The sequence below is a fragment of the Abramis brama genome (genome assembly GCF_963993115.1).
Source record: "Abramis brama genome assembly, chromosome: 6".
Classification (NCBI taxonomy): domain Eukaryota; kingdom Metazoa; phylum Chordata; class Actinopteri; order Cypriniformes; family Leuciscidae; genus Abramis; species Abramis brama.
The window spans coordinates 24,633,786-24,658,274 of NC_139968.1; the positions used below are offsets into that span (position 1 = coordinate 24,633,786).

At 37.5% G+C, this 24,489-nt stretch overlaps 1 protein-coding gene across 2 annotated transcripts in view; it reads right to left on the reverse strand.

Moving 5' to 3' along the window:
- Nucleotides 1-2,931: 2,931 nt before the first annotated feature.
- Nucleotides 2,932-24,489, reverse strand: part of sh3bp4a (SH3-domain binding protein 4a) — a 29,420-nt gene continuing 7,862 nt past the window's right edge. Inside the window, exons 2-5 of one of the 2 annotated variants that reach the window (XM_084117250.1) lie at nt 18,414-18,610; nt 15,950-18,312; nt 3,881-4,069; nt 2,932-3,781 (exon numbers count right to left, since the gene is read on the reverse strand). In XM_084117250.1, the coding sequence (XP_083973376.1) occupies nt 3,557-3,781; nt 3,881-4,069; nt 15,950-18,312; nt 18,414-18,534 (2,898 nt within the window). In that variant the 5' untranslated portion in view covers nt 18,535-18,610 and the 3' untranslated portion in view covers nt 2,932-3,556. The remainder of the gene's footprint in view (nt 3,782-3,880; nt 4,070-15,949; nt 18,313-18,413; nt 18,611-24,489) is intronic. The other variant, XM_084117251.1, reaches the window with a different exon arrangement.

Sequence of the window (24,489 nt, forward strand, 5' to 3'; positions counted from 1 at the left end):
ATTTTGTTTGGTTGTTTTTTCTTTAGATTTCAGAGCAAAACATGGCCTGGACATGTTCTTGAGAGGTTTTGTGATATTCACCTGTATTTTAGAACAGGAAAACATAATAAGCCAAAGTATCTTTTAACTTGAGACAACACTTGCTGTCTAACTTCAAAGAACATGTGATGAAGATGAATGAAAGACATATTTATCAATATCCTCGGTTTCTAGCCGTAACAAATCTTGTCACTGACACTTGACATGATAACTGCAGACATCGCAAACAATGAAATCAAACACGTGAAAAGACGTAAATATTTGCTACAGGGTTGTTTTCTTTAATTTGTTTCCCTTTTAGGAATTTAAAACACTGCCAATTCCACAGTTTTGAGTATGTAATTGCCTGTATTTGATGGTTATTTATAAAACTGTAGTACAAAATAAAAATATTACGGGCTCATATGTTCTTTAAAATATTAAGCAAATTGACTGCCGTATTTCAACTAGAAGATATTGCACCTGACATTTAAACTGTTCTTAAAGCAATTTTTCAACCAAAAATACAATAAATACAAAAATAGTATTATTTTCTTTCTTCCATGGAACACAAAAGGAGATATTTTGATGATTTATTCTAGTCAATCTTGTATAAAAATGGGACAGAGTACTTCAAGCTTCAAAAGTGACAAAACAACACCACAAAATATCATAAACTTACTTATTGTGATTCATGCATTATTTAAAAAAAAAAAAAATCTCCAGAAGCCTAACAATAACTTTGTGTAAGAAACAGATTGAAATTTGAACAGGTGTTTTTGTGTCATAGCTGTTATTATATTGTTTAATTTAGCACAGCTGCAATGCTGTATCGACCACTCCGCATCCAGGATCCATTTCTTCATAAAGGATACAGCCTTTGCTGCTGTGATTTGATGTGTTTGCTCTGCATTTATGTCTTTATTATTCTAGTCATTGTGCTTTGCCCTCGTTAATTATGATTGTAATAAAACAATCTTGATTTTATAGTGCCCATTCAAGTTTTTGCAAGCTTGTAATTAATTTAGCAATTTAAATATAGTGTTAATTGATTTTTCACAGTCAGCTCTATTGAAGTGCTTAGGGATGCAGAAAGCTGCTCGCAGACTGGGCAGAGGTCAGACACAATAACCACAACACACACACACACACACACACACACACACACACACACACACACACACACACACACACACACACACACTAAAGGGCATATACTCTTTAAATGCATTAAAACTCAAACCACAATCCTAGTTATAGTGGTTGTAATATCTTAGGCGTGGATGATATAAGCAAAACTTTGTCAATGTATAAGTGCTATTAGAGGATTAGCATTTGTAATTTCTAATTTAAGATTTTGACCTGTATATCACTATGTAAGCCTGTTTCTGCCTCAAGAGTAAAAAAAAGTAAAAGGTAATTGTGAGACCGTTTAAAATAAAAATAAAAATTACAAGGTGACAGTCACATGTGAGAAATAAAATCGGTTGCAGTAACAATAACTTCTCAATAGTTGCAAGAACAAAAAAAAATTGCAATTTCAATTTTGAAAACAGTCACAATAATAGAAAATGAAGTCACAATTGTGAGATATACTGTCGCAATTATGAGAAAAAGTCACAATGACAACATTTTGTCGCATTTGTGACAAATAGTCAAATTTATGAACCGTTTTATGAACAGTTAAAGTAACGAGAAATAAAGTCCTGATTGTTAGATAGTTGCAATATTGCAAAATGATGTTGCAATTGTGTGATATAGTAGCAATAATAGGAAATGAGGTCATAATTGTGAGATATACTGTCGCTATTGAGATAGTCACAATAACAAAATTTGGTCGCAATTGTGACAAATAGTCGAATTTATGAACCGTTTTATGAACAGTTGCATTAACGAGAAATAAATTCCCAATTGTGTGATAGTTGCAAGAACAAGATGATGTTGCAATTGTGATATATAGTCAATAACAGGAAAAGAAGTCGAAACAGTCGAAATAAAAAAAAATGAAGTCAGCTTTTTGTCCTTAAGAGAAGTAGTCCTTATTGTGAGGTAGTTTGAATATTGCAAAAACAAACACTGCAATTGTGAGATATACTGTCGAAATCATAAGAAATGGTCGCAATAAAAAGATATGAAGTCATAATCGTCAGATAAAGTGCACTTTGAGAAAGTTGTAATAACTAGAAATGACAAATTTGCAATTATGAGGAATATCACAATAAAGAGGGAGCTGACAAATCTAACAACAACATTCTCTCAATTTACAGCTGCTTTATTGAATCCATGGGAACAACATGGGACAGCATGTTTAATTTGTTTTCGTGCTAAACATTTGGCTGCAACTAAGACAATGTGTGAATTATAGCTTTTCAAACAGTCACTCTCAAAGAGCTAACACAAAAACAAGTTATAAATGTGACAGAACTCTGAATCACAGATATACATACATTTTATATGTATATATATATATATATATATATATATATATATATATATATATATATATATAACATACAAATTTTTTTCCCTACATGCTGTTACAATAAACAGCACAAAATCTCCTTGACATGTACAGGGCGTGAAATGATTATTATTCAAAACAAATAAACCAGCAAACATAAAAATGTCTAAAATTGGAAAAATTGTATATCAGGTACAAAAAATATAGAACACAAAAGAAAAAAAATCATCAGTCATAAATAAAATCACGCTATGATCTATTCATTTATTCATCTGACTGCATTTGTTTCTCGACAAAAACACTGAATGAATGACTCACGATTGAAACTAAAGCCACACTGCAATTTAATACCTAGTACATGGTGCGATATCTGGTCTCTCAAAAGCGAACTTTGCAAAAGCTTGAAATGATGAAACACATGATCCACAGTCTGAACCTTTCCTTTTTTTTTTCCACAGTCTGAACTTACCATCTCATTAACACACCATACGCTTCTTCCTCTTACGTAACCAGTTTGTGGTGTTTCATGTGTCTAGTAATACTAATCCGCCTCCTTCCTCATACAGAGCAACAGATCAAATCTGACGCGACAAATGAAGATTGTGGAATAAAAATCACAAATGTGGAAGGCTCGAGCATTTGGCGACAAATTACAGAACGGCTAGACCAAGACAAACGTGGGTAAATGTGACGTCACAAAATAGACCTTCGTTTTTAGTAACGAACCAAGATGAAATTGCTTTTTTTCCAGAAAAAATCGTTCTTGAAAAACGTGATTGTATAAATTTCCTTTGTGCCATCCGATATAAAAAATATAGATATCGCAAAGAACAAAACTGATAAAAATGGCTTCAGAACTCTAAAAAAAATTGCTACACTTAAAACACTCAGTGTTTTGGCTTCATTGGCTTTCCGCATGCCCTTATATGGACGTGGGCGGGTACAGGACGTCCTCGCGGTTATTGGATTGAGGTAAACTCACAGCTGACGGTGAAATAGAAAAGTGTACATCCGTTAAAAGTTTAGCAGTCTTGGATTCTGAGGTGTGGATTCTGCGAGGATTGTGAGGAGGTGGAGCTAAATGGCGAAGTCATCCTGAGGGGCGGGGCTAAAGGCGGAGCTTCGAAGCAATTCGAGGCAGTTGACTAGGATAAGGGTGCCGGTGAGGTGTTTCCAGCGTTTGGTGATGGGATTCTTCATCCGGTCCAGGCCCATGTGCAGTTCGTGGATGACATCGCGGTAACTGTCGCCGATCTGAGCGGCCCACGTCAACAGGAAGTCGTAGGCTGGTTTCCACATGGCCTGAAATTGTGAGATAAATGTAAATGGCTATATCTTGTGATTGAACTCACAAATGTAAACTGTACTCTTCCATATTTAAAGGAGGTTTTGTGTGCTTACTTCACTATCCACCATCCCGGTTTTGTCTCTGTGTGGAGCCTCATAGGCCTCCATTTGTTGTTTGGATACATGGGCGAGTTTTTCAGCAAGTTCCCTCCAGCGAGGAGCCACTTCCACTGCCGTCGTCAGCAACACAAAGTCCATGATGAGCCGGGCCACTAAACCCTGACAATCTATTTTCAGAAGAGCCTGGGAGAGAGAGAGAGAGAGAGACAAATGAAGAAACATTATATTAAAGACATCCTATTATGTTTTTTTGTTTTGTTTTTTTAATCTTCAGTGTGTTGCTGTTTGAGCATGAAAAAGGTCTGCAAAGTTACAAAGCACAAAGTCACTCCAAAGGCAGTTATTCTCTATATCAGCAACCACTGTTTCTGAACTCCCTGAAACACCTCAATTGCAGTCTTGAATTTTCTTGAACATGTCAAAATATTCCTCATTTAAATAATTCCCGCCCAAGACATACGCAAAAAAATAAAGGGGCAAGGGCTGGTTGAGTTGAGTTAGTTGGTTGAAACTCGCAGTTATGGTAAGGGGCGTGACATTTCTGAAACACTCTCGAAGCGGTTGACCAATCACAACACACTGGTCCAGCCAACCAATCAGAGCACACAGCCCATTTTGGAAGGAGGGGCTTCGTAGAGACAGGAAATAAAGAGAGCGTTACTGACAGACTGGGAAGAGAGGAGCTGCAATAATGTCAAATATGTGAAAAATAATGTGTTATTTTGGACATTCAAGCATAAAAACATCTAGTAGACCTCAAAAACAATGTCACGACTTTTTAAAAGGGCATAATAGGTCCTCTTTAATTTGATATCCCATAATCAAGATAGAACCGAAACAGGCCAAAAATATAATCTTTATGACCTTCATACAGAGTTTAAATATGTATCTGCAATTTTATTTTATAAAAAAAAATCATATATTTTTGTTTGTGTTCTACAAATTCAAGAGAGAAATTAAGTCAATAGAGAAAAGAGAAATTTATTTTTTTTAATTTTTTTTTATATTCCAAAATTAGGCATTCAAATATGGTTATAATAGAAATGTATTAATATGTTTTGATATGTTATATAACAGGCATATACAATACTTTTCAATAGTTTTTGGGATGGCAAGATTTTTAAATGTTTTCAAGACATCTCATTTATTTGATGAAAAAAATTAGTTGTTTTCTATTTGAATATATTGTAAAAATGTAATTTATTCCTGTGATGGCAAAGCTGAATTTTCAGCATCATTACTCCAGTCTTCAGTGTCACATGATCCTTCAGAAATCATTCTAATATGAGGATTTGGTACTTAAGAAACTGTTCTTATTATTATCAATGTTGAAAACAGTTGTGCTTCCTAATAATATAAATATTATACTGTATACCTGTATATATATATATATATATATATATATATGCCTACATAATATAATGTGAAACCAAGTACCAAGCATATTCAAGCAAAATAGCTTAAAATAAACCACACAGCCAATAATAACAATCACACAGACACACACATATACGTAGTGTGAGAGATTAGACACTCTCCATGACAGCCGTATTTCTAAATCCAATTGTGTGCGACACATGATCCTCCCAGCACACAACTATAGAGAGTGATCTGGCCTCCCTTAGAAGAGGAAATTAAACTAATGTGAAGTTAAATGCGTTTTAAAACAATGCCCAGGTGTGGCAGAAGTACAACAGTGTATACAGTCATAAAGAAACAATGGATAAGGTAAGACAAAAATGCAAGGTCGGGAATTTGTACTCTTATCTGTGCAGCCCTCCACGGATGAGTGACTGAAACCTTCAGAGGACCCGACCGACCCCGTTTCCTGCCACACACACACACACACACACACACACACACACAAATGTTTGGAATGAGACGGGACCCCTGGGGTCCAGCAGAATGGAGTGGTAATCCCCTCTCTCTTTCATGATTGCTGCCGAAGAAGGGAAAAGAGGAAAGAAAAGCACAACTAGAGCCGGGGAATCTCAGTGAGACGATAACTTAAGATGTATACAATCATGAGAACGGTCGCACATATCCCATCTCCCTGTTGGGTAAATAAAGTCAATGACTTCCTTTTCATTGCTTGATGGAGAGACACTGTACATGTATAAGGGAGACGAGGGAGGTGGAAACTTCCGGAACAGGGGAGTATCGCTTCAAAAGCGTGATCAAACTATGAGGTGACTTTAGATTTATTCCCCTGCAGAGATGAGAGTTCTTTTGTTTAAAGGATGCATTAATATTCTTTACCGACTCGATATGAAACAACTACAGAAAGCTACGGTAAATCTAAACCTAAAGGACAGACACTTTAGTTTGAGGGACAAAAAACAAGCGAATACCTACAAAAACTTTTTTTTAAATGTGACCCTGGATCACAAAACCAGTCGCACGGGTATATTTGTGGCAATAGCCAACAATACATTGTATGGGTCAAAATGATCAATTTTTCTTTTATGCTAAAAATCATTCGTTTATTAAGTAAAGATCATGTTCCATGAAGATATTTTGTAAATTTCCTATATAAATATATATAAAAAAATATTTTTGTGAGTGAATGCAGCACAATCGCGAACATAAATGGACAACTTTGAAGGTGATTTTCTCAATTTTTTTGCACCCTCAGATTCCAGATATTCAAATAGTTGTATCTCGGCCAAATATTGTCCTATCCTAACAAACCATACATCAATGGAAAGCTTATTTATTCAGTTATCATATGATGTATATTTCTCAATTTCAAAAAAATTACCCATGTGACTGGTTTTGTGGTCCAGGGTCACAAATAATAAGCACTAAATAGTTAACTATATACTTCAAAGTATAACTAAATTGAGATTTTTATTCAGAAATCATGTAAATATATATTTATTGTTTATATGTGTATAAATGAATATACACCTTTTATAAATATAATGAATATGAAAATATTGAAAATATCTATTTTATTTAAATAATTATATCTATATGCATACACACTGTGTATACATGTGAATTATGTAAACATTTTATTATATATTAAAACGTGTAAATAAAATAGATAGTTAATATTAATCTATATTTTATATTTTTTACATTATTTTATATACATATATAAATATATATAGTTATTCGTAGTTATTATAAATTCATAAAACTATTCCTATAAAAATAAAGCCCTAATATTATAAAATTCTAATATACACACATTTTATGTTTATTATATAATGCGGAAAAAAACATTCCACTGCAAGTGTATGCGTTTATATATATATATATATGCACACATACATACATAAACACGCAAAAAACATTTTTATTTAGAATAGATGGAGACTCATATAAGAGATTCACATCTTGTAGTTATATGTGTGTATAAATATATATTGCTTTGACAGTATCTGACACCACAGGATGCAAATGGCCTTTTATATGAATGCAGTAATGCTTTTCTGAAAAAGCAATTTCCATCTATTCTCCCCCATCTTCTCTCCATCTTTCTTTTTGCACACTTTAATTGATTGCGAGCCGATCCACGACTGATCTTCCAGACAAACGTCCTCGCTGCGCTCCTGGCCAGAGAGAAGATTCTCGTTTTGGATCTATTGAAAGCACTCAAGAGGTCTGCTGATTCCTGACATTTGGGATGAGATGGCAAAATGTCACAGTCATTAGAGGGAAAAATACGTTCAGCTGAGCAGCCAGGGTAATTTTCTTTCTTGCCAAATGGCCCTGTAATTTATTATTTTTGGAAGGCTCAACTCGCGTATATGTTCACAAGAAATGCACAGAGTTGCATTACTGCTCCTAACAACACCTCCAGCTAACCTTTAATGAATGACTGATGAGTCTTTCAGCTAATAACTTGAAAAGATCTCAAATTTCCAGTTGCATTTGCATAATCTTCTACAACATATATATACAACACTCTATAACCTTTCTAAAAACAGATCGCTTCAGAAGTAAGAGCTGTATGTTTTTGATTTGCTAAAAAGAACCGATTCCTAAGAATCATTGGTTGGGACATTGTTTCCTCAGAACAGTCCTATACAGTATAGTTTAGTACGGTCGGTTTTGTCGTTTTCGTTGTCAGAAGTTGTGAATGGTACCTTAAAGGGATAGTTCACTTTGAAATAAAATTTTGGTATGTTTTAGCTTACCTCAAGGGCATCCAAGATGTAGGTGTCTTTTTTTCCGCAGAAGTTTCAATTTTGATATTTTTTGGTCAAACCGTTCTTGTCTGTCAGTCATATAATGCAGGTCTGTGGTCACCACCTCAAAGAGCAAGCACAGAGTCCAAATTAAAACAATTCCACATCGTCCAAATTAAACAATTCCCCATCGTAAGTACACATTGATGGCCTAAGACACGAAACGAGCGGTTTGTGTGAGAAAACGAACAGTATTTATATCGTTGTTACCTCTTGAACACAGCCGCGTCCAAGTGATCTGAGGGCGCGGGCGGGTATAGATATATACACTAGATGTCGCCTTGGCTACGGTTTCATTCCAATGAATTGTTTTAATTTGGACTCTGTGCTTGCTCTTTGAGGTGGTGACCATAGACCTGCATTATATGACTGACAGACAAGAACGGTTTGACCTAAAAATATCAAAATTGAAACTACTGCGGAAAAAAAGACACCTACATCTTGGATGCCCTTGAGGTAAGCTAAAACATACCAACATTTAATTTCAAAGTGAACTATCCCTTTAATTCCGAACTGTACCGTACCACTTTTGTGGGACTCTTCCGTTGGGGTACCTAGCACAGTAGTCCGGTACTAAGGGTGGAGCTAGACTCACTGCAGAACATTGATTGGTTGACAGAGAATCGTCACTTGTGCGTGCTCTACAAGGGGAATGACAACACAAGAGGCGCCATTTTTTAATACAGTTGAAACACAATACCGTTTCTTCTTGTGACAAACAGCCACATGTCGAGAAGAAAGAACAAGATCTGCTGTATTTTCTCCATTGTTGTTGTTTCCTGTGTCACTTCTTCGCACAAGAATGACATTGATCGCTACTTTCCCGCATACACCACGCCTATCAAGTAAGGGTACTGTTGGTGGTGAAAACACAAGCCGGATCTGGGTCTAACATCCCGAATTGTACTGTACTGTACTGTCCTGTATCGCTTTGTGGAAATGAGCCATAAAATGAGCAATTAGTCATTACAGTCATTAGTTTGGGAATCCAACTACAGTTGCGGTGCTGTATGTTATTGATTCGGTAAAAAAGGGATCTTGTTCATAAGAATCATTTGTACACCAACTGTGCTGTCAAAGAGTTGAACCACATGGGACCGTTTCTGGATCTGAACAGTAATGTGAAGGACTGTAGGTGGTATACATTACCTTACCCTTGTCAAAGAACAACTGACAGAATTCCCACTATGAATGAGACTCCAATTGTTCTTTACTCCAAGTCAGAAAGAAATGGATGGCTCTTAAATGGATGGTTTATTTATTGTTTGAATGTGTCTAGTCAGTCCAGGGTCGAGCATCTATTTCCAGAGATGGTTTGGTGAACTGGCACTCTCTGTATAGACTTGTATTTATGTATTCACTTCCTGAGCTTTTCCAAATGAACTCTATACACAATGGGAACAATGTTGTTTTACTAACAAGTCTATAAAGAGTATCCACTAACAGAGTACTCAGGCCCAAAAGTAAAAAAAAACAAAAAAAACATGAAAGCATAATTGATTGTTTTGGTTTAAAGACTTAGGAAAACCGAACATGCAAATTCAATTAGATGTCTGCTAAAGCATAAACGGCTCCCTATCCATCTTTCTGATTAAAATCTGACTTGAAAATGCAGAGCCTGAATTACAACATCACCTCGCTAGAATACATATCCAGATTCCAGACTCACAGGAATGTAAAGTCCCTACTGGAGTGCGGTTGGAATGTAACAAAAGCATTACAGATGCATCCAATTGGACCAGAATACCTCCTGAATTACCTGGTTAATAAGAAAATGATGAATCGTGAAGGAATGGGACCACAGGCATGATCAGAATTCTTGTGCCTATCCATTACAAAAGAATGTTCCGGAATTAGAACACGGAACATTCCGTAGGCCAGCAGGCCACCTGTTCGGAATGCGACCGTTTTAATGAGATTAAAGTGATGATGCTGTTTGGAATTGAGCAAATATCGGAACTTTAAGTAAACTTATGCATCTTAATAAACTGCCTTGTTGCCACTACCACAACGTTATCGAAGTCAAACAAAATATCAGAGTGCAGATGCCAAGCTCAATAAGATGCTTCAATGTACAAACAAGAAGATGATTGGATTTGTGGAGGTGTAGTTATGTAGGCAAATATATGAGGTTAAATTCAAAGGTTTGTCAATACAAAGAGAACACTTTTTTTATGCTTTTTCGAATATTATTACCTTTCATGTAGTGTGTGATATAGCTGTTTGTGAATGTAAAAGGTCTGCAAAGCTTCAAAGATCAAAGTTCACGACTGAATGGTTAGTTGATGAATTTATGTTGGTGATGTCGAGTTAACTATCTTCAAGTCTTTGATTAGCATATTGTCATGATAATCAATAGCAGAGCAGACTCACAAATGTGCTGTACTACAACAACTCTTCCTCTTCTCTTCCTCTTAAATTTTAGGGTTAGTGATGTCACTGATATATTGATATATAGTAGTGTAACACTGATATTGTGCACAAACATGCTGGAACGCTACAATGCTCTACACAACATGCAAAGTAAAAGTATGCTAGCATGAGATTCCATACATATTTAGCCATGTTTGCTAACTCTAACTCACTTTAAAAAGCTCAATTAAGGACTGGGCTGGACTTCTCACAGACTTGCATTGTCAGATATAAAAATCTCCGGTTTAGCTATATGAATGAAAACACTGCAACAACAGCTGAAGTAGCCTTCAGTTTTATAATGCAGCAAACTGGTCTTCAGGGACTCAGACCTGAAAGTGGGATTGAAACCAATTTCAGGTTTTACAGGAAAGTTCCAATCACTAAAAAAACCCATTAATGGTGTCGAATAGTGGCTGAACGGTTGACTATAAGAGACATGCTCTCAAATGGGATTGCCGAGCCACTCGTCCTCGGCACAATTTCGTCCACTTTCTTTGGAGGCAACCTGACGGGAATGATGGACAGATGAAATTGACCTGTGAGCTTAGGGACGGTGGCATCTCGTTTTCTACAGTTTAGATGCCTGCTGTGGCATCCTGCGTTTCAGGAGTTTAGAAAGAGATGGGAAGCAAAAAAGATGGAAAGAAAAGAAACAGCGGGGGATGGGGGGAGACAAGCCGATGAGTGGGAGGAAGACGGAAGATTTTCTTTCTTTGTTGTAAAACTGAATAAAATGAACCCACTAAGGATTTTCTATCTCTCTAGTGACAAGAATAATGAGCAGAGTTTTATTTTCTAGTTGAAAGGCTTTTTGCCTGTGCAGGAGAATGTTTAATATCAGATTTGTTCTGCATTCTGGTCAACATGTCACAGGAATAGCTCACCCAAAAATGACAATTCATCACTTACTCACTCTCATGTCTTTCTGTATGACTTTCTTTCTTTTGTGGAATATGCAATAAAAAAAGTGAACGAGGACCACGGCACTCAAGCACGATTTTCAAAGCAAGAATAGCAAAAGTCTGAGACCATATTGAAAATATTCATTTAAACCAGCAAATCATTTAAGATTTTCATTATGCCAGATTTCCAAAAGAAAAATGAGAAAAATACAAAACAGGATAAAATTGACAAGTGATCTTAGAGTTTTGTATTGTATTCACTTTTCCATTGCTTTTAAAATTTTGAATAACTTCCAGAACTTTTTTCAGGTCCAGAAAAGCTACAGCTTAAAATATTTTTGTGATAATATATTATTCTTTATACTTTAACTTTATAATATAAATATATCATATTTTTATCAATCTTTCCAAAATGTAATCTATGTTTGTATTTTACTTTTGGGTCCAGCTGACTCCCTACCATTAAGTTTAATTTTAGGGAATGATGGGATGATATCTCAAGCACTTAATTACCAAGTGATTCATCACGGCATCCACCATGCCATGGAAAATGAATCATAGCTGCTGGATTTATCTTGACCTCCCTTGGCATCCTCCCATTACATGGTTTCCCACATCATCAGATAGATTACACCTGCCAAGATCAACCATTGGCATCACACGACACAGATCTGACAGATCGGACTGAGAGCCGTGAGGTAAAGGTGGTTTGTAGTCTGCAGGGTTAAGGAAATAAATTTATGGCTAATGTCTGCTGTCAGAACTCACTGTGCAGAGGGAAAGAGTAACTCAAGGAAATGAATGACCTCTGTCGACAAGACCATTGTCTTCTTGTAAGTTGTAAGACGTTATTTACCAGATAAGGTCTTGATAACACAGTGATATGTTTTAGCAATAATTCCAACTGATTTCGTATCGTTCATGCAGCAGTGCAAGTCAAAGTCTTGGAATGCGGTTCTGAAAAGGTTACTGTGATGAATGCTAATTGGACTTGCTAACACATTTGAGCTATGAGACTGAGACAATGGATACTTATATGAGGCATTTAAAAGTATGAACAGCGAACCACTCGAGCAAGTGTGTAAGTATATAGCAAAACCAAGCCAATTGCCTTTAAAGGAGCTGTATGTAAGAAATGTATTTCAATTAATCATAAAATGGCCCTGATATGTCACTAGACATTAAGAAATCATGTTTATTTCAAATACTTATATCACTGACAACAGTAGTCCGGCCAGGATATTGTCATTTAAAAAGTGAAGTTGCAGCCCTCAACTGATGTTGATGTTGTCATGTTGTGTTTTGGCCTGATGCTCCACCCTCCACCTAACTACCAATCACGAAGTCAGTAGTGTTTCGGCATCCGGGTTGCCAGCTCTGCTCTAGTTACCACAGCTACATAGCAGCCTACGTTCCTGCTGGATCCTGCAGCCTATCTGGCAACCTCGAGTCAGGGGGGAGGGGGAGGGGATACACCGCTCTACAGTCATTTGAAAGTGATTGCAGTACCAGTTTTGGCCACAATCTTACATACGGCTCCTTTAAGATATATATTTTTATTTTCTTGTTGCTTGTTGCTAACACAAGGCGCTAATGATCAAATCATGCTAGAAATGTACAATACATTTTATATAGGTATACACACATATTTATACACATTTATAGCATGAGTTGAGCGTTAGTATTTAGCTAAAATCTTCAATGTTAACATTTAAACGTTCTAGTAGCTACTAGATAAATTTCCTTCATTTTTATTATTTCTTAACATTTAAGTTATATATATATATATATTACAAACATCTGTCCATGCATGCATTTATCATTTAGAATCTACAATCTTGCATACTATTTTCAACAAGTAGTATGCAAATTAGAATGCGAGTAGGTAGGTGAGAGCGAGTGCAAAGTTTCAGCTTCTCCCTTTGAAACTCAATAGAGCTAAATGATACTGCTGAATACAGCAACAGGCACATAATGCGTCAATATACTACTTCCACTCACAATAATGACTGTAAAATGAGTTTTGTGGTTATGGTCGAACAGCCACAGAAAAATAATCTAATTTTGGCTATGCTACCAGAGGGCAGGGAGAGGTGAAGGTCATGTTTCACATTGATTTCTAAAGAAGCATGTAAAATGTGTCCCACCACACCATGGCTATTTGAGAAAAATGTCAGGGCTCAGCCAGTCCTCAGGCACAAGCTGTTGGAAATCTCTTATAAATGCATTATTTAACCCTTAGGGGCAGAGATGGCCAGTTTAAACCAGACAGACAAAACAGTCAGCTTTCTGTCAGCAAATTGAGATAAAATATGCTATGTAGAAACAGCTAGATGTAAAAGATCTCTCCAGACTTATCCAAGAGCTAAAAAAAAAAACCACTAAAAAAAAACAATTAAACAAATATAAATATGCTATCTTACAACACTTTGGCTATTGTGACTACAGTGACATTTACACAAAGAAGCTGCATCAAGCCCAAAGCAGGTGGCTGACTGTGAGGTGGCGATAACCCCAGTTTTGCCCACTCCAAATATTTAAACCAAGCACATTTAAAATGTCTGTATGCCCCCCACCCCCCACTCTGCTATTTGGTTTTATTTTAGGAGTGTTTAGATATGGCTAAGGCAACTGCCAAGCTCTTTCAGTCTTTGGAAGCTTCCAGAAGGCCTAGCCAACCACCTAGCATACAAGCTTTGAAAACGCACCACTTGCTGAGTAAAGGTGGAAAAGCTGCCATTTGACTCGATAAAACTTGGCTTAATAGAAAAAGTCATATATTTATGGATTTAGGCTAAGCACATTTGTGTGTGTGGAATGCTAACTGTAAGTTAGGATACTGAGGCAGCATACAGAACTGTTAAATCACAATACCGACGGGTATTAGCTTGAAAGAATTATAAATTGCTATGCTAAGCTTAATAGCTGGCCTGTCAGACTTAACGCTGAGCAAAATTTCTTCCATCTCATTGTTTGCACAGCTCAAAATGTCACCAGGCTCAGAAGCATTGGGCGTATTTAACAAACTCAAAAAGACAAATCACTAAATAATAGCAAGAGCGAGGCAAGGAAAGGCCGTGCGTCCATCAGGGACAAAAGGCTGCAATTTCAAAATCGATTCACTACCACAAAAGACAATCGGCTAGCCTCTGACGTCAGGCCTTGGGAATAATAGCCTCATCTCCACTTGATAAATGTGTCAGCACTAGAAGCACGGCAGGAAAACAATGATGAAGCTCCCTCTCAGCCAGCAGAAACACTATGAAAGAGACGCTAATTATTGTTGAGGTATAACAGGCGCTTATAGTCCACTCAAGTCTTGAATAATTTAACTTTAACAAAAGCTCTGTCTGTTGTGGAGGAAAATATAAAATGAAGATTCCAGCTAGGGATATTTCACTTTATCTCTATTTGGACCTTCAAAAATAACTATACATTTAGCTAAACTTGCATTAGTATCTTTTATCCAAGATAAGATGTTACAGCTAGTATTTTGCTAAAGATAAGACTGGACTTACTACATCTGTTCTCTCTTTTGCTGTCCAGTCTGAAAAGGTGAAACATCTTTCTCAATGCACCATCTCCTCAGATCTGCAAGACCCAAGCTGACAAAAGTGGGGTGCTAACATGTTTACTTATAAATGGGATATTGGTCAGTGCTAGTAGAAAGTATGTAAGGTAGAAATGGCAACAACAACAAAAGAAAATTATACTGTGCTGTGCTGTTCTGACAATAACTCAACCACACTAGTGTTGACAGTAACACAATAGTGTAAAAAAGGCAGTAACTAAGTAGTTCACCCAAAAATCACCCACTAATGTTTTTCCAGTCTTTTCCAAACTTTTTTTCTTTTCAACATAATGAAAGTGAATGACGTCTTGGGAAGTGAAAATGTCAAGCTCTAACATTTTTAAAAAAGTTCCATGAACATATCATTAAAGTGTTCCATATGACTTTTGTAAGCCTTCTCAATACATAAAAATAACTTTGTGTGAGGACCAGATAAAAATGTAGGTTCACCTTTAAGAAAGCCATAGGTTTGTAACAACATGAGCAAAAGTGGTGAGCAAAAGAAGACAATTTTCTTTTTTAGATTAACTAATCTTTTAAGGACACCAAAGAGTTTATATTTCTAAACATTATGGGGATTTAACCATGGTAGTTTGTACTGTACATTACAAACCCTGGACATCCTGTTCCCAGTGATAAAAAACTAATACAAGAGCAATCTTTCTTTCAGTCAGAATGTGAGTGAGCCAAGAAGGGATCCGGCTGCTGTACTTGCAGGTTTCCACAGCTGTACAGATAAGAAAGGCAGCACAGAGCAGCTAAGTGCACTCTCATCAGAATTAGCCCCAAGCATTAATAAGAGAAAAGGCAGATAAGCAGAACTGCATAAAAACAGGTTTAAATCAAGTATTTTGGGGCCAAATTTCCAATAGTTCTCCATTTAGAACAGAGCTTCTACTGTATTCAAAAAGCAAACACAACCAAAATAGTTTGAAAACTATGCAGTTTGGATAAACCAACACACACGTAGGCTTACCATCATCAGTTCCTTCTGAAAAGATTTCTTCTCTTTGGTCTCCATGTTGAGGCAATCTTCCTTTAGTTTCTCCAGCACTGAGGCAACCCTCTCTGGTTCACTATCCAGATCTGCTCTGCAAAAATACGTCAAAGGAAGATTCACATAGCCCAGAGCATCAGCAAATGCTCGCCAGTTTCCCAGATTTTCCATAAGTATTGTCCTCACAGAGGCGTAAATGTAAGTGAGAAACTTGCAGGGCTTCAGGATTTGTTCCATCAGCATTGTGGTTGTTAGGTCTGGCCCACAAAAGTATATAGGCTTAACCTTTCCCAAAACAAGCACATTTTTTACATGTACAAGCCCAATCTTTCCCTGATAGTATCCAATGTACCACTCTTTGGTCCATAGTTGTCCTTTGAGTTTGATCTTCTCCTCACTGAGTAGGGCGATAATATCCCCTTTTTTATATTCCAGCAAGTACTGATTCTTGGTCTGCCTGATAACTGTTTTGATCAGTTTGCCAAATTTCAAGTTGGTAATGCAGCGCTCTTGAAACTGTGGGTATTTGGTGGTGATGGCCAGAGGAGACAAAATAATTTTATCAACTTCCTTTTTCTTTAGGAACCGCCTCTGCCCGTTGTTCCGTATCCCAGTTTTAGGGGGCGGCTGTGGTGTCTGAACACAAAATTGTGCAAGGATGCATTCCTGATCATCTTTTACCTGGACACGTAATGTGAAGTCAGAAATCTCATCTGCGTTCCGAGACGTAATCATGTAGATGAGCCGGCTCACCTTGCCTAGTTTGATCTGAAACCCACGAACAACCCTAGCCTGCTCATTTGCCTTGACCTCATAGTTTGACATGTTAGAGTACATACCTATCAGCAAGTCCTGAGGTCTGCCAAGGACAAACTGGTGCTTTCCCCACAGTTGTAGTGAAACAGGAGGGGCAGACTTTGCCTGCTTCCCAACCTCACTGACTAGTAGAGTCTTGGGGGCGCAGTCATGGCCAAAAATGGCCACCACAGTCTTAAAAGATGGATGAATGTGTTTGGGCCCGTAGAGGCCCAATGTAACTTTCTTCATCATATGATCCCAAACAGATGAATTGAAGGAAACATGTTGGGTCTGGACAACAACGGCTACATACATGCAGGGCTCCAAGTTGTCCAGCTGAACCTGAATCGTATCACCATAAATGTATGCTTGTGGAACAGGAGAATATGGACCCTCTTTACAGTCACTTCTTACACACAAAACCTCAGCCATTGGACTTTCTGTCCTAGTCGTGACGGATACCTTCATCTCTAAGGTAATGAATGATTTTATCTCCATGTTACTCAGTTTGATTTCAACCACTGGACTGACAGTTGAGCATCTGTCATTGTTCAGCTCCAAGGGAGGATCCAGTAGAGCCTTCATAGAGATTTGCTGAGTGTCTCCCACTGCAACATGGCCTTCGGGAACATGAATACTGATATGTGTATCTGGGAGCTGGACTGCCCCTCCACAGCTGTCCAACTTGCAGACAATGTTAGTCTCTACTGGTTGTGTTTGACCCCAACCTGGGTTCTGCCCAAGAGACTCAAGGTCATGGCAAGAGCGTGCCAACTTTCGATGGTTTAGCCATGCTGTCCTAAAGTCCTCTCTGTTCTGAAACTGCTCCGGTGAGGGAGCTTTAAGCCCTGTAAAAAACCCTGATGAAGGCAATGGAGGATTTGACTGAGCTTGTAAGATTGATAACTCTGATAAACTGTAAGATCTCTTGCTCCGAAAAAAGGGATTGTCCTTGCGAAGCATCTGCAAGGCTTCAAGATCAGCGCTGGTGGATGTTCCATCAAAAACACTATTGCTGTACCCTTTTGTGTTGCTGGTGGTGGAGATGGGGTCTGAAGGCAAGTCAAAGAAAAGCAAATCCATGCTGTTGCATTGGTTCGTCTTCTCATTGCTGTTCTGATCGAGGACATCATCCATGGACCCATTTAGGAATGGGTTGGTTGAGGAGAGCATGGAGAAGGGGTTGTTGTTGTCATAAGGCATGGAGGGCTTCAGCGACATTCCAGTCCACTCCCCCAGCAGGTCCAGCTCTTTTGCTCCCTCCTCCGAGCAGTCCCCAAGATTGTCAATCATCCCACTGTCACTTAGAGATGAGTTCCTGTAGTTGATCGGTTGGACATATGTCGAAGGAATGTATCCCATTTCTCGGTTGTTGTGGGCGTACCACCATTCCCCACCAGATGTGTCCAACACATAGAGATGATCACCTTTGGAGAACTTTAGAGTGGTAAAACTGGATGGACAGTAATCCTTTATGGCGACCACTTCCCGTGCAGTCCCAAATGACGTTGAGGAGGCCAAACGCAAGGCACTGGGAGAAGGCACTGTAAAGATAAACATATTAATAAGAATTACTGATTTGCGATGTACATGGCACAACCATATTAGTCGTCCCTTTTATTTATTTGCAGTGCAATAAACTGACCTTTGACATCTATGAGAGTCGACTCAGTCAGTCCCTCATCAAGGTCAATAAGAGTGCCCTCTGATTTACATCTAGGGAGCACATTGTTGTTGTTGGTTACTCTGATCCTGTGGGCAGCCATCTTGCATTGGTTAAGCTATTTTACCATTGCTCCAATCCTGACAATCACACACTGGCAGTTTTCCATTTTTTTCCTGCTGTGAAAACAAAAAGGACAGGGACTTGATTAGCTTTGTGTGGCAGGACAAACGCTTGATGCACTGAGAATAATGAGACATGCTGCAATCAGATTATTGGATCATTAAGGCAAGACAATCTTCTAAGAGATTGTACCCAGAGATTAGTGTGGTATAGCTAAAGGGACAAACTGGGACGAGATGTAACTCAAAATGTACTGCATGAGATTAAAAGATCTTTAAAGTTGATTACTTTTAATCTATCTTGGAAGGGGTTAAAGCATTGTTAGATGGAAACTTGAGTCAGAAACCGTTAGTTCAGAACTCAAACAAAAGATCCTCAATATTTTTTTAATGCTCTTTGCTAATTTTTTGCTCCTTTCATAACATTCAGTCCTGTCACATCATGGTTTAATTGATGGAATATCTATTGCCAAGGGATGACAAAGGAGGTGGTACCTGCAGATGAACAATCAATAAAACAGCCACAACAAGGTACTGCCACCGCCAGATATGACAATATGTGTTTAATCTTTGACCTTCATTTGACTTCAACTTTTTTTTAACCTCTCAGAAAATGTCTTAGTGATGTCTCACTGCTAAAAGAGCTTAAAGCCAGCATGAAATCAAAATGTATCAAATTTGCTTAATGCACATTCCTGGTATTATTGTGTACGTCTTTTATTCAAATTGAATGCCTTGCTGCATTTCAGAGACAACATTTATTTTCAGCTAATGTAACTAATCCCTTTTTTACTGTTTCTTTTTCATCTTGAATATTCTTTTTCATTTTTGAATAGAGACGTAAAAAGAATTTCAGAAAAATATACTATAATTTATTTCAGCATAAAAAGGCACTTATTGTAGCTTTTAAAGATGCATAAGGCTTTATGGAACAATATTATTGCACATTTAGCACACTACCTATAATAATGTAATAAAATCACTTAAAGATATGTCATTTACATCAATAAACAACAATGTAAAATGTACTAATTTACAGACCTGATTTCTGGATGAAACAGTCTTTTATCACTGGTAGAGCGTTTGATTTGCCAGGTTCAGAAAGAAAGATATCAAAGCATATCAAAGGACACCTTGAACTAAAAATCACATGCATATGGTGCAGCAGGGGTTCCATCAATTAAACAAACTAAAACACCGCTGGGTGATGACACTGAATAAATATCACCTTAAAAATGAATACATTACTTTTTGTGTCAGCATGGTTCCATAAAAAAAAAGAAAAAAAAGCACAGACTTTTTGCAAACTCCTATAGTGCTATATAAAATGATCATTATTTGCAGTTTGTTGTGGATTAGAGGAGCTATTTTTCCTGTTATGATTTATGCTCTCTTAAGATCAGCAACAGTTTGGCTTTGGGGGTGGAGGAAACAGACTCAATTTCCATGCATGATTGCCTCAACTTCTGTCTGAGATGATGAGCGCTATTAATCTGCTCTTGACGTGACAGACATGCAAAACAACACAGAGATGTAAAACAAGCTATGATTAGTTGGTCTAAATAATCACAGAAGCATGAAAAGAATATCAAACAAGACCAAAGGGCCAAGTAACTCCAAGTAGCTGATAATAATGTAATTTCTACACGAAAGTTAACCTCAGAAAGTAATAAATGAGGTTGAAATGACACGAGGGTGCCTCTGTACTACTTCTACTTTTATGAATGCACAATTTTGTGGTGGAAAATGCTTTAGAAATACTTTCAGAAGGCTCTTGGAAGGAAATCCATGAAGGCCTTGGAAGGAACTTTCATGTCTGTTACTTAAAAGCTTGATGAACCCTTCAAAAGAAGGAAAGCATATCTGACATGTATGTTTTAAAAGCCTTTCACACAAAAGGCTTGTGGAAGGATTCATACCCTTTTAAATGTCCATTTCTTTATCTACATAAGATGCTGAAGTAGGTCAGCAATACCACTTGTCTTTCATTCCCTCCAGTCCAACCCTCAAAAAAAAAATCTCCCCCTTGCTTTTATTTTATTCATAATTCAGGCCATCAGAATTATTTGATGAAGAAAGTGCATTCCTGGATGACATGAAATTGTAAAAAAATATGGCACTGACCTCCACCAACTCTATCAGAGCTGGAGAAATGCTTCAAGGTTCTTCTAATACTAGGAGTGCCAACAAATAAAGTTTATTAGAAACCTAGTGGTCTAACATGGATGTAATCACGGTTACTGATAACAGCACCTGGGGCACTTCAATGACTGAAGACTAGTGTCTCCTTCCTATAATCCCTCTATCCTCCTACCCTCCCGTGTCTATTTTCGCAGACTCTGGTGATAAACTTTTTTGTCGGGATAATTTCGGCCGCCAATTATTGAAAGTGGCAGTTTTGGTTTTTGGTTGAAAGAGAAAAATGGCCAAAAATATGAGCCGAAAATATATGCCGCATGTAGTGTTCAGTGCTCAGGTTTCACTCTTGCTCTAGCCATTATCATGAAATTTCTATGTAGCAGTAGACTTGTTTCTGTTTGCAATAGTCCTACTGTACTGTGACATGGTGTGGCTATGCTGGGCAACGCTGGTAAAATGACGCTACCCTCTCGAGGTTCACTGATCCGCTTCCCGCTCACATGCTCTGATAATAATAGCTTTGAAGGACTAAGAATTTTCGACCGAGAATTTTCTTTTCAGTGCATCCCTACTTTTTTGCCCACGAAATTTCACTGAAATGCGCTAATATGGTCAGACTTTGAAAAATGTGTTTGTGTAGATAGAAACATTTGCAGTTGCGCAACTTGTTGGTTATGAAAAGGCAACTTTAAAAAAAAAAAAAAAAATGACTTTGGTTCCATTAACAATTAAAAACATGCTAATTTTTCTGCCAGCATGGATGGAATGGCGCTGTGCAATACAAAACAGCACTCAATACTTCCTCAAAGGTACTACAAGAACCATTAATGGAACTGAAATCAAAAAACAAAATCTTGCAATTCCCCAGTAGTCACAACCCCATCAAATTCAGCCAAAGAGACATTTGTAACCATCCGTCTACAGCATGAAACACTTGTAAACCACGGCTCTCGGGTGTCCCATAAGACAAGAGAACACTTATCTCAGATGCAGCACGTAACTCACAGAAGATGAGTCGAAAGCACTTCAAGCTGGAGGCCAGGGAATTTAGATGCTCTTAGATACATTGTTAGCTCTGCAGAAACCTCATGGGTTTAAATTCAAGCACTTCTTAATTATCGCCCTTCAGACAGCTTCATACAGATAAAACAGTGTTTGGCTAAATTAATTAATTCAAACTGAGCGGCATTATCCTTCCACCTTGCATTAAAACACCTGTCATTTCAACTGAATTATTATAATTACATTTCCAATACGTGACATTGGGGCAGTAACTGAGATAACGTGGCACATTACAGCCTGTGGTTATTACATTTTATAATTTTTTTCTATTGATGATAGGGAGGAATTTTATATTACTTTGACAAGCTAATTGGGTGAGTAAGACAAGTGGCATTTCTGCCGATTGCTCATCACTTGGTAAATATGACCACCTCGTATATATAGCAGAGGACAAAGCAATTTCTCCCTCCACTGCCCCGCCAGTCCATACTTCACCACTGACTCTAAAACAAAGGGTTTACTCAGGTAAAGTGCAGAGGGGTGTGGGTGGAAGATAATATTTCAAAGTTCCCATAAGAGGCTAATTTCAGGAGTCCATTAAACGACAGACTTCATTTATCGTCTCTACGTGAATAGGTCATTCTACCTGACAAGGATCAGCTAACGCAAAAGAGTCTGACATTACAAACCTCTTTATATATAAAAATATTCCTCAGTACAAACTGGATCATTCTGACTAGGGATCTAGGGACTAAGGAAGTAAACAGACAACAGCTCACTACTTATTTTGTAAAGTTTTTACACACACACATCTAAATGTTATATAAAATGTTTTAGAAATACATGAAAAAAATATTAATTTTAAAATGCACATACGCATTTATAAATATTGCATACATAAAAATAAAATAAAAATACAATTAAGTGTGTAATATTAGATACACAGTATTGGGGAAAGTTACTTTTAAAAGTAATGCATTACAATATTGCGTTACTTTCTAAAAAGTGTGCAAGTTACTTTTTGTGGAAAGTAATGCGTTAACACTTTTGCGTTACTTTTTCTCATCTTGGCTGGGCTTGTTTGTTTGTTTGTCTGTTTTATAATAGCTAAAAAAAAAAAAAAAAGATTCTATTTTCCACAAATGTAAAGGCCCTTTCACAACAAAAATGTAAAATGAAGAAATCTCAAGCTGTAGGAAGTGCAAATTCACACCTGTACAATAGAGGGCGCAGCTCAAAAAAATCTTTCAGCTGTGCTGTCATTCTGGATTGCAGAAGAAAAAGACGCAAAAGAAGCCAAATTCAAACTTGTGCCACATGCACGAGCACATCATAGCTGGGTCATTGTGCTGAAGCATGTACACTAATTTTAGTTCTGGTCTACCAAATGTCAAAGGAGAACACATCATATTGTTGTTCCAATTACACTCAGAATTTTATTTGCATACATGAATACACAAAAAGAAAGAATTCAAGGCTAGTAAACTGTGTTCCCAAATGTATCTCTCCAAAGAGAGAAGAAATCGATGCCAAGTTTCATTCCTGTTGGGAGGTCTGGATTAGCAGAGGCTTAAACAAAGTCCTCTGTAAATGAACTGTGTTGTTTTGCATCAGGTCGGGCCGTCTCTCAAGAAACGCTCTACATATCAATGAAGACTTTTCCCTAGCATTGCTCACCCCTATCCATCTTCACAAACACCACCACACACTCTGAAAGACATATAAACCTCAGTGCATTCACCATAAGCCAGTGAAAATTTACCTCGGGGGGCACGCCGACTGACAATAAGAGTTACAGGGGCATTTAGGGGATTACAAGGACTGAATTTGTGCTGAGTCCCCATTAATTATGAAACACAATGCAACACTCTTGTGCTTGTGGAAACTGATGACGATTGTGCTTTTATAGGTTTGTTCTATTCCTGAGGGATTCGCAAGGTATAGATCGCAATGCTGCAGAAGTCATGCTTTCAGCCACTAAGAATCTGATTCAGGAGATTTGCTAATTATTATTGCACTGCTGTCAGTAGATATTTCAACAATCATTTGGTTAAAAATTTAGGTATGTTCATCATTTTAGTGACAATGTTAGGTGCAAAATATACTCTGAATGCTAAATTTCTAGCTACGCAAGTGCAAATTTCATACTTCATAGTCTGAAATGTCTCAAACTGTAATCTTTGTGTATTGCCACAAAGGGCGCTATAGCGAGCATTAGCATTTATTGTCGTCTTCTATAGTCCGTTTATCTTTCAGGTCAACTACTGTCATGGCAGGGAAACAGTTAGAAAAGAATACAACGAAGAAAGCTAGCCAAAATCCCATTATATTGCAAGCTAACCGATTAAGCTAACGCTAAGAGCTAAAGCACAGCAGGCTAATTAATCCCTGACTCAACAACAACTTAAAGAACAAAATCTAGTCAACATGAACGTTGTTGGGCAACTAGTCGACTAGTCAACCATCACGACCTATCCAGAACACACAACAAGACCGTACATTGGCGTACTTTGTAGAGTATTTGTATAGTTTCTATATTAGTGCTAGTAATTGGACACAAGACCCCCCTACAGGATGTGATTCCAGCGCCTCAGCAAGAGCATAATCATTTATTTTCTGAGTTTAGCGCACACATGTGTTTGGGAGAGAGTGAAGTCCTTGGTGGGAGGAGAAACCCTGCAGAGACTAACTGGAGCAAAACCATGGAGACAAACCTAATTATTATACACACACACACACACTTCTCTGGAGAGCGGTTCTGACAGGAAGCCAGCATCCCTGCACATTCATCATTT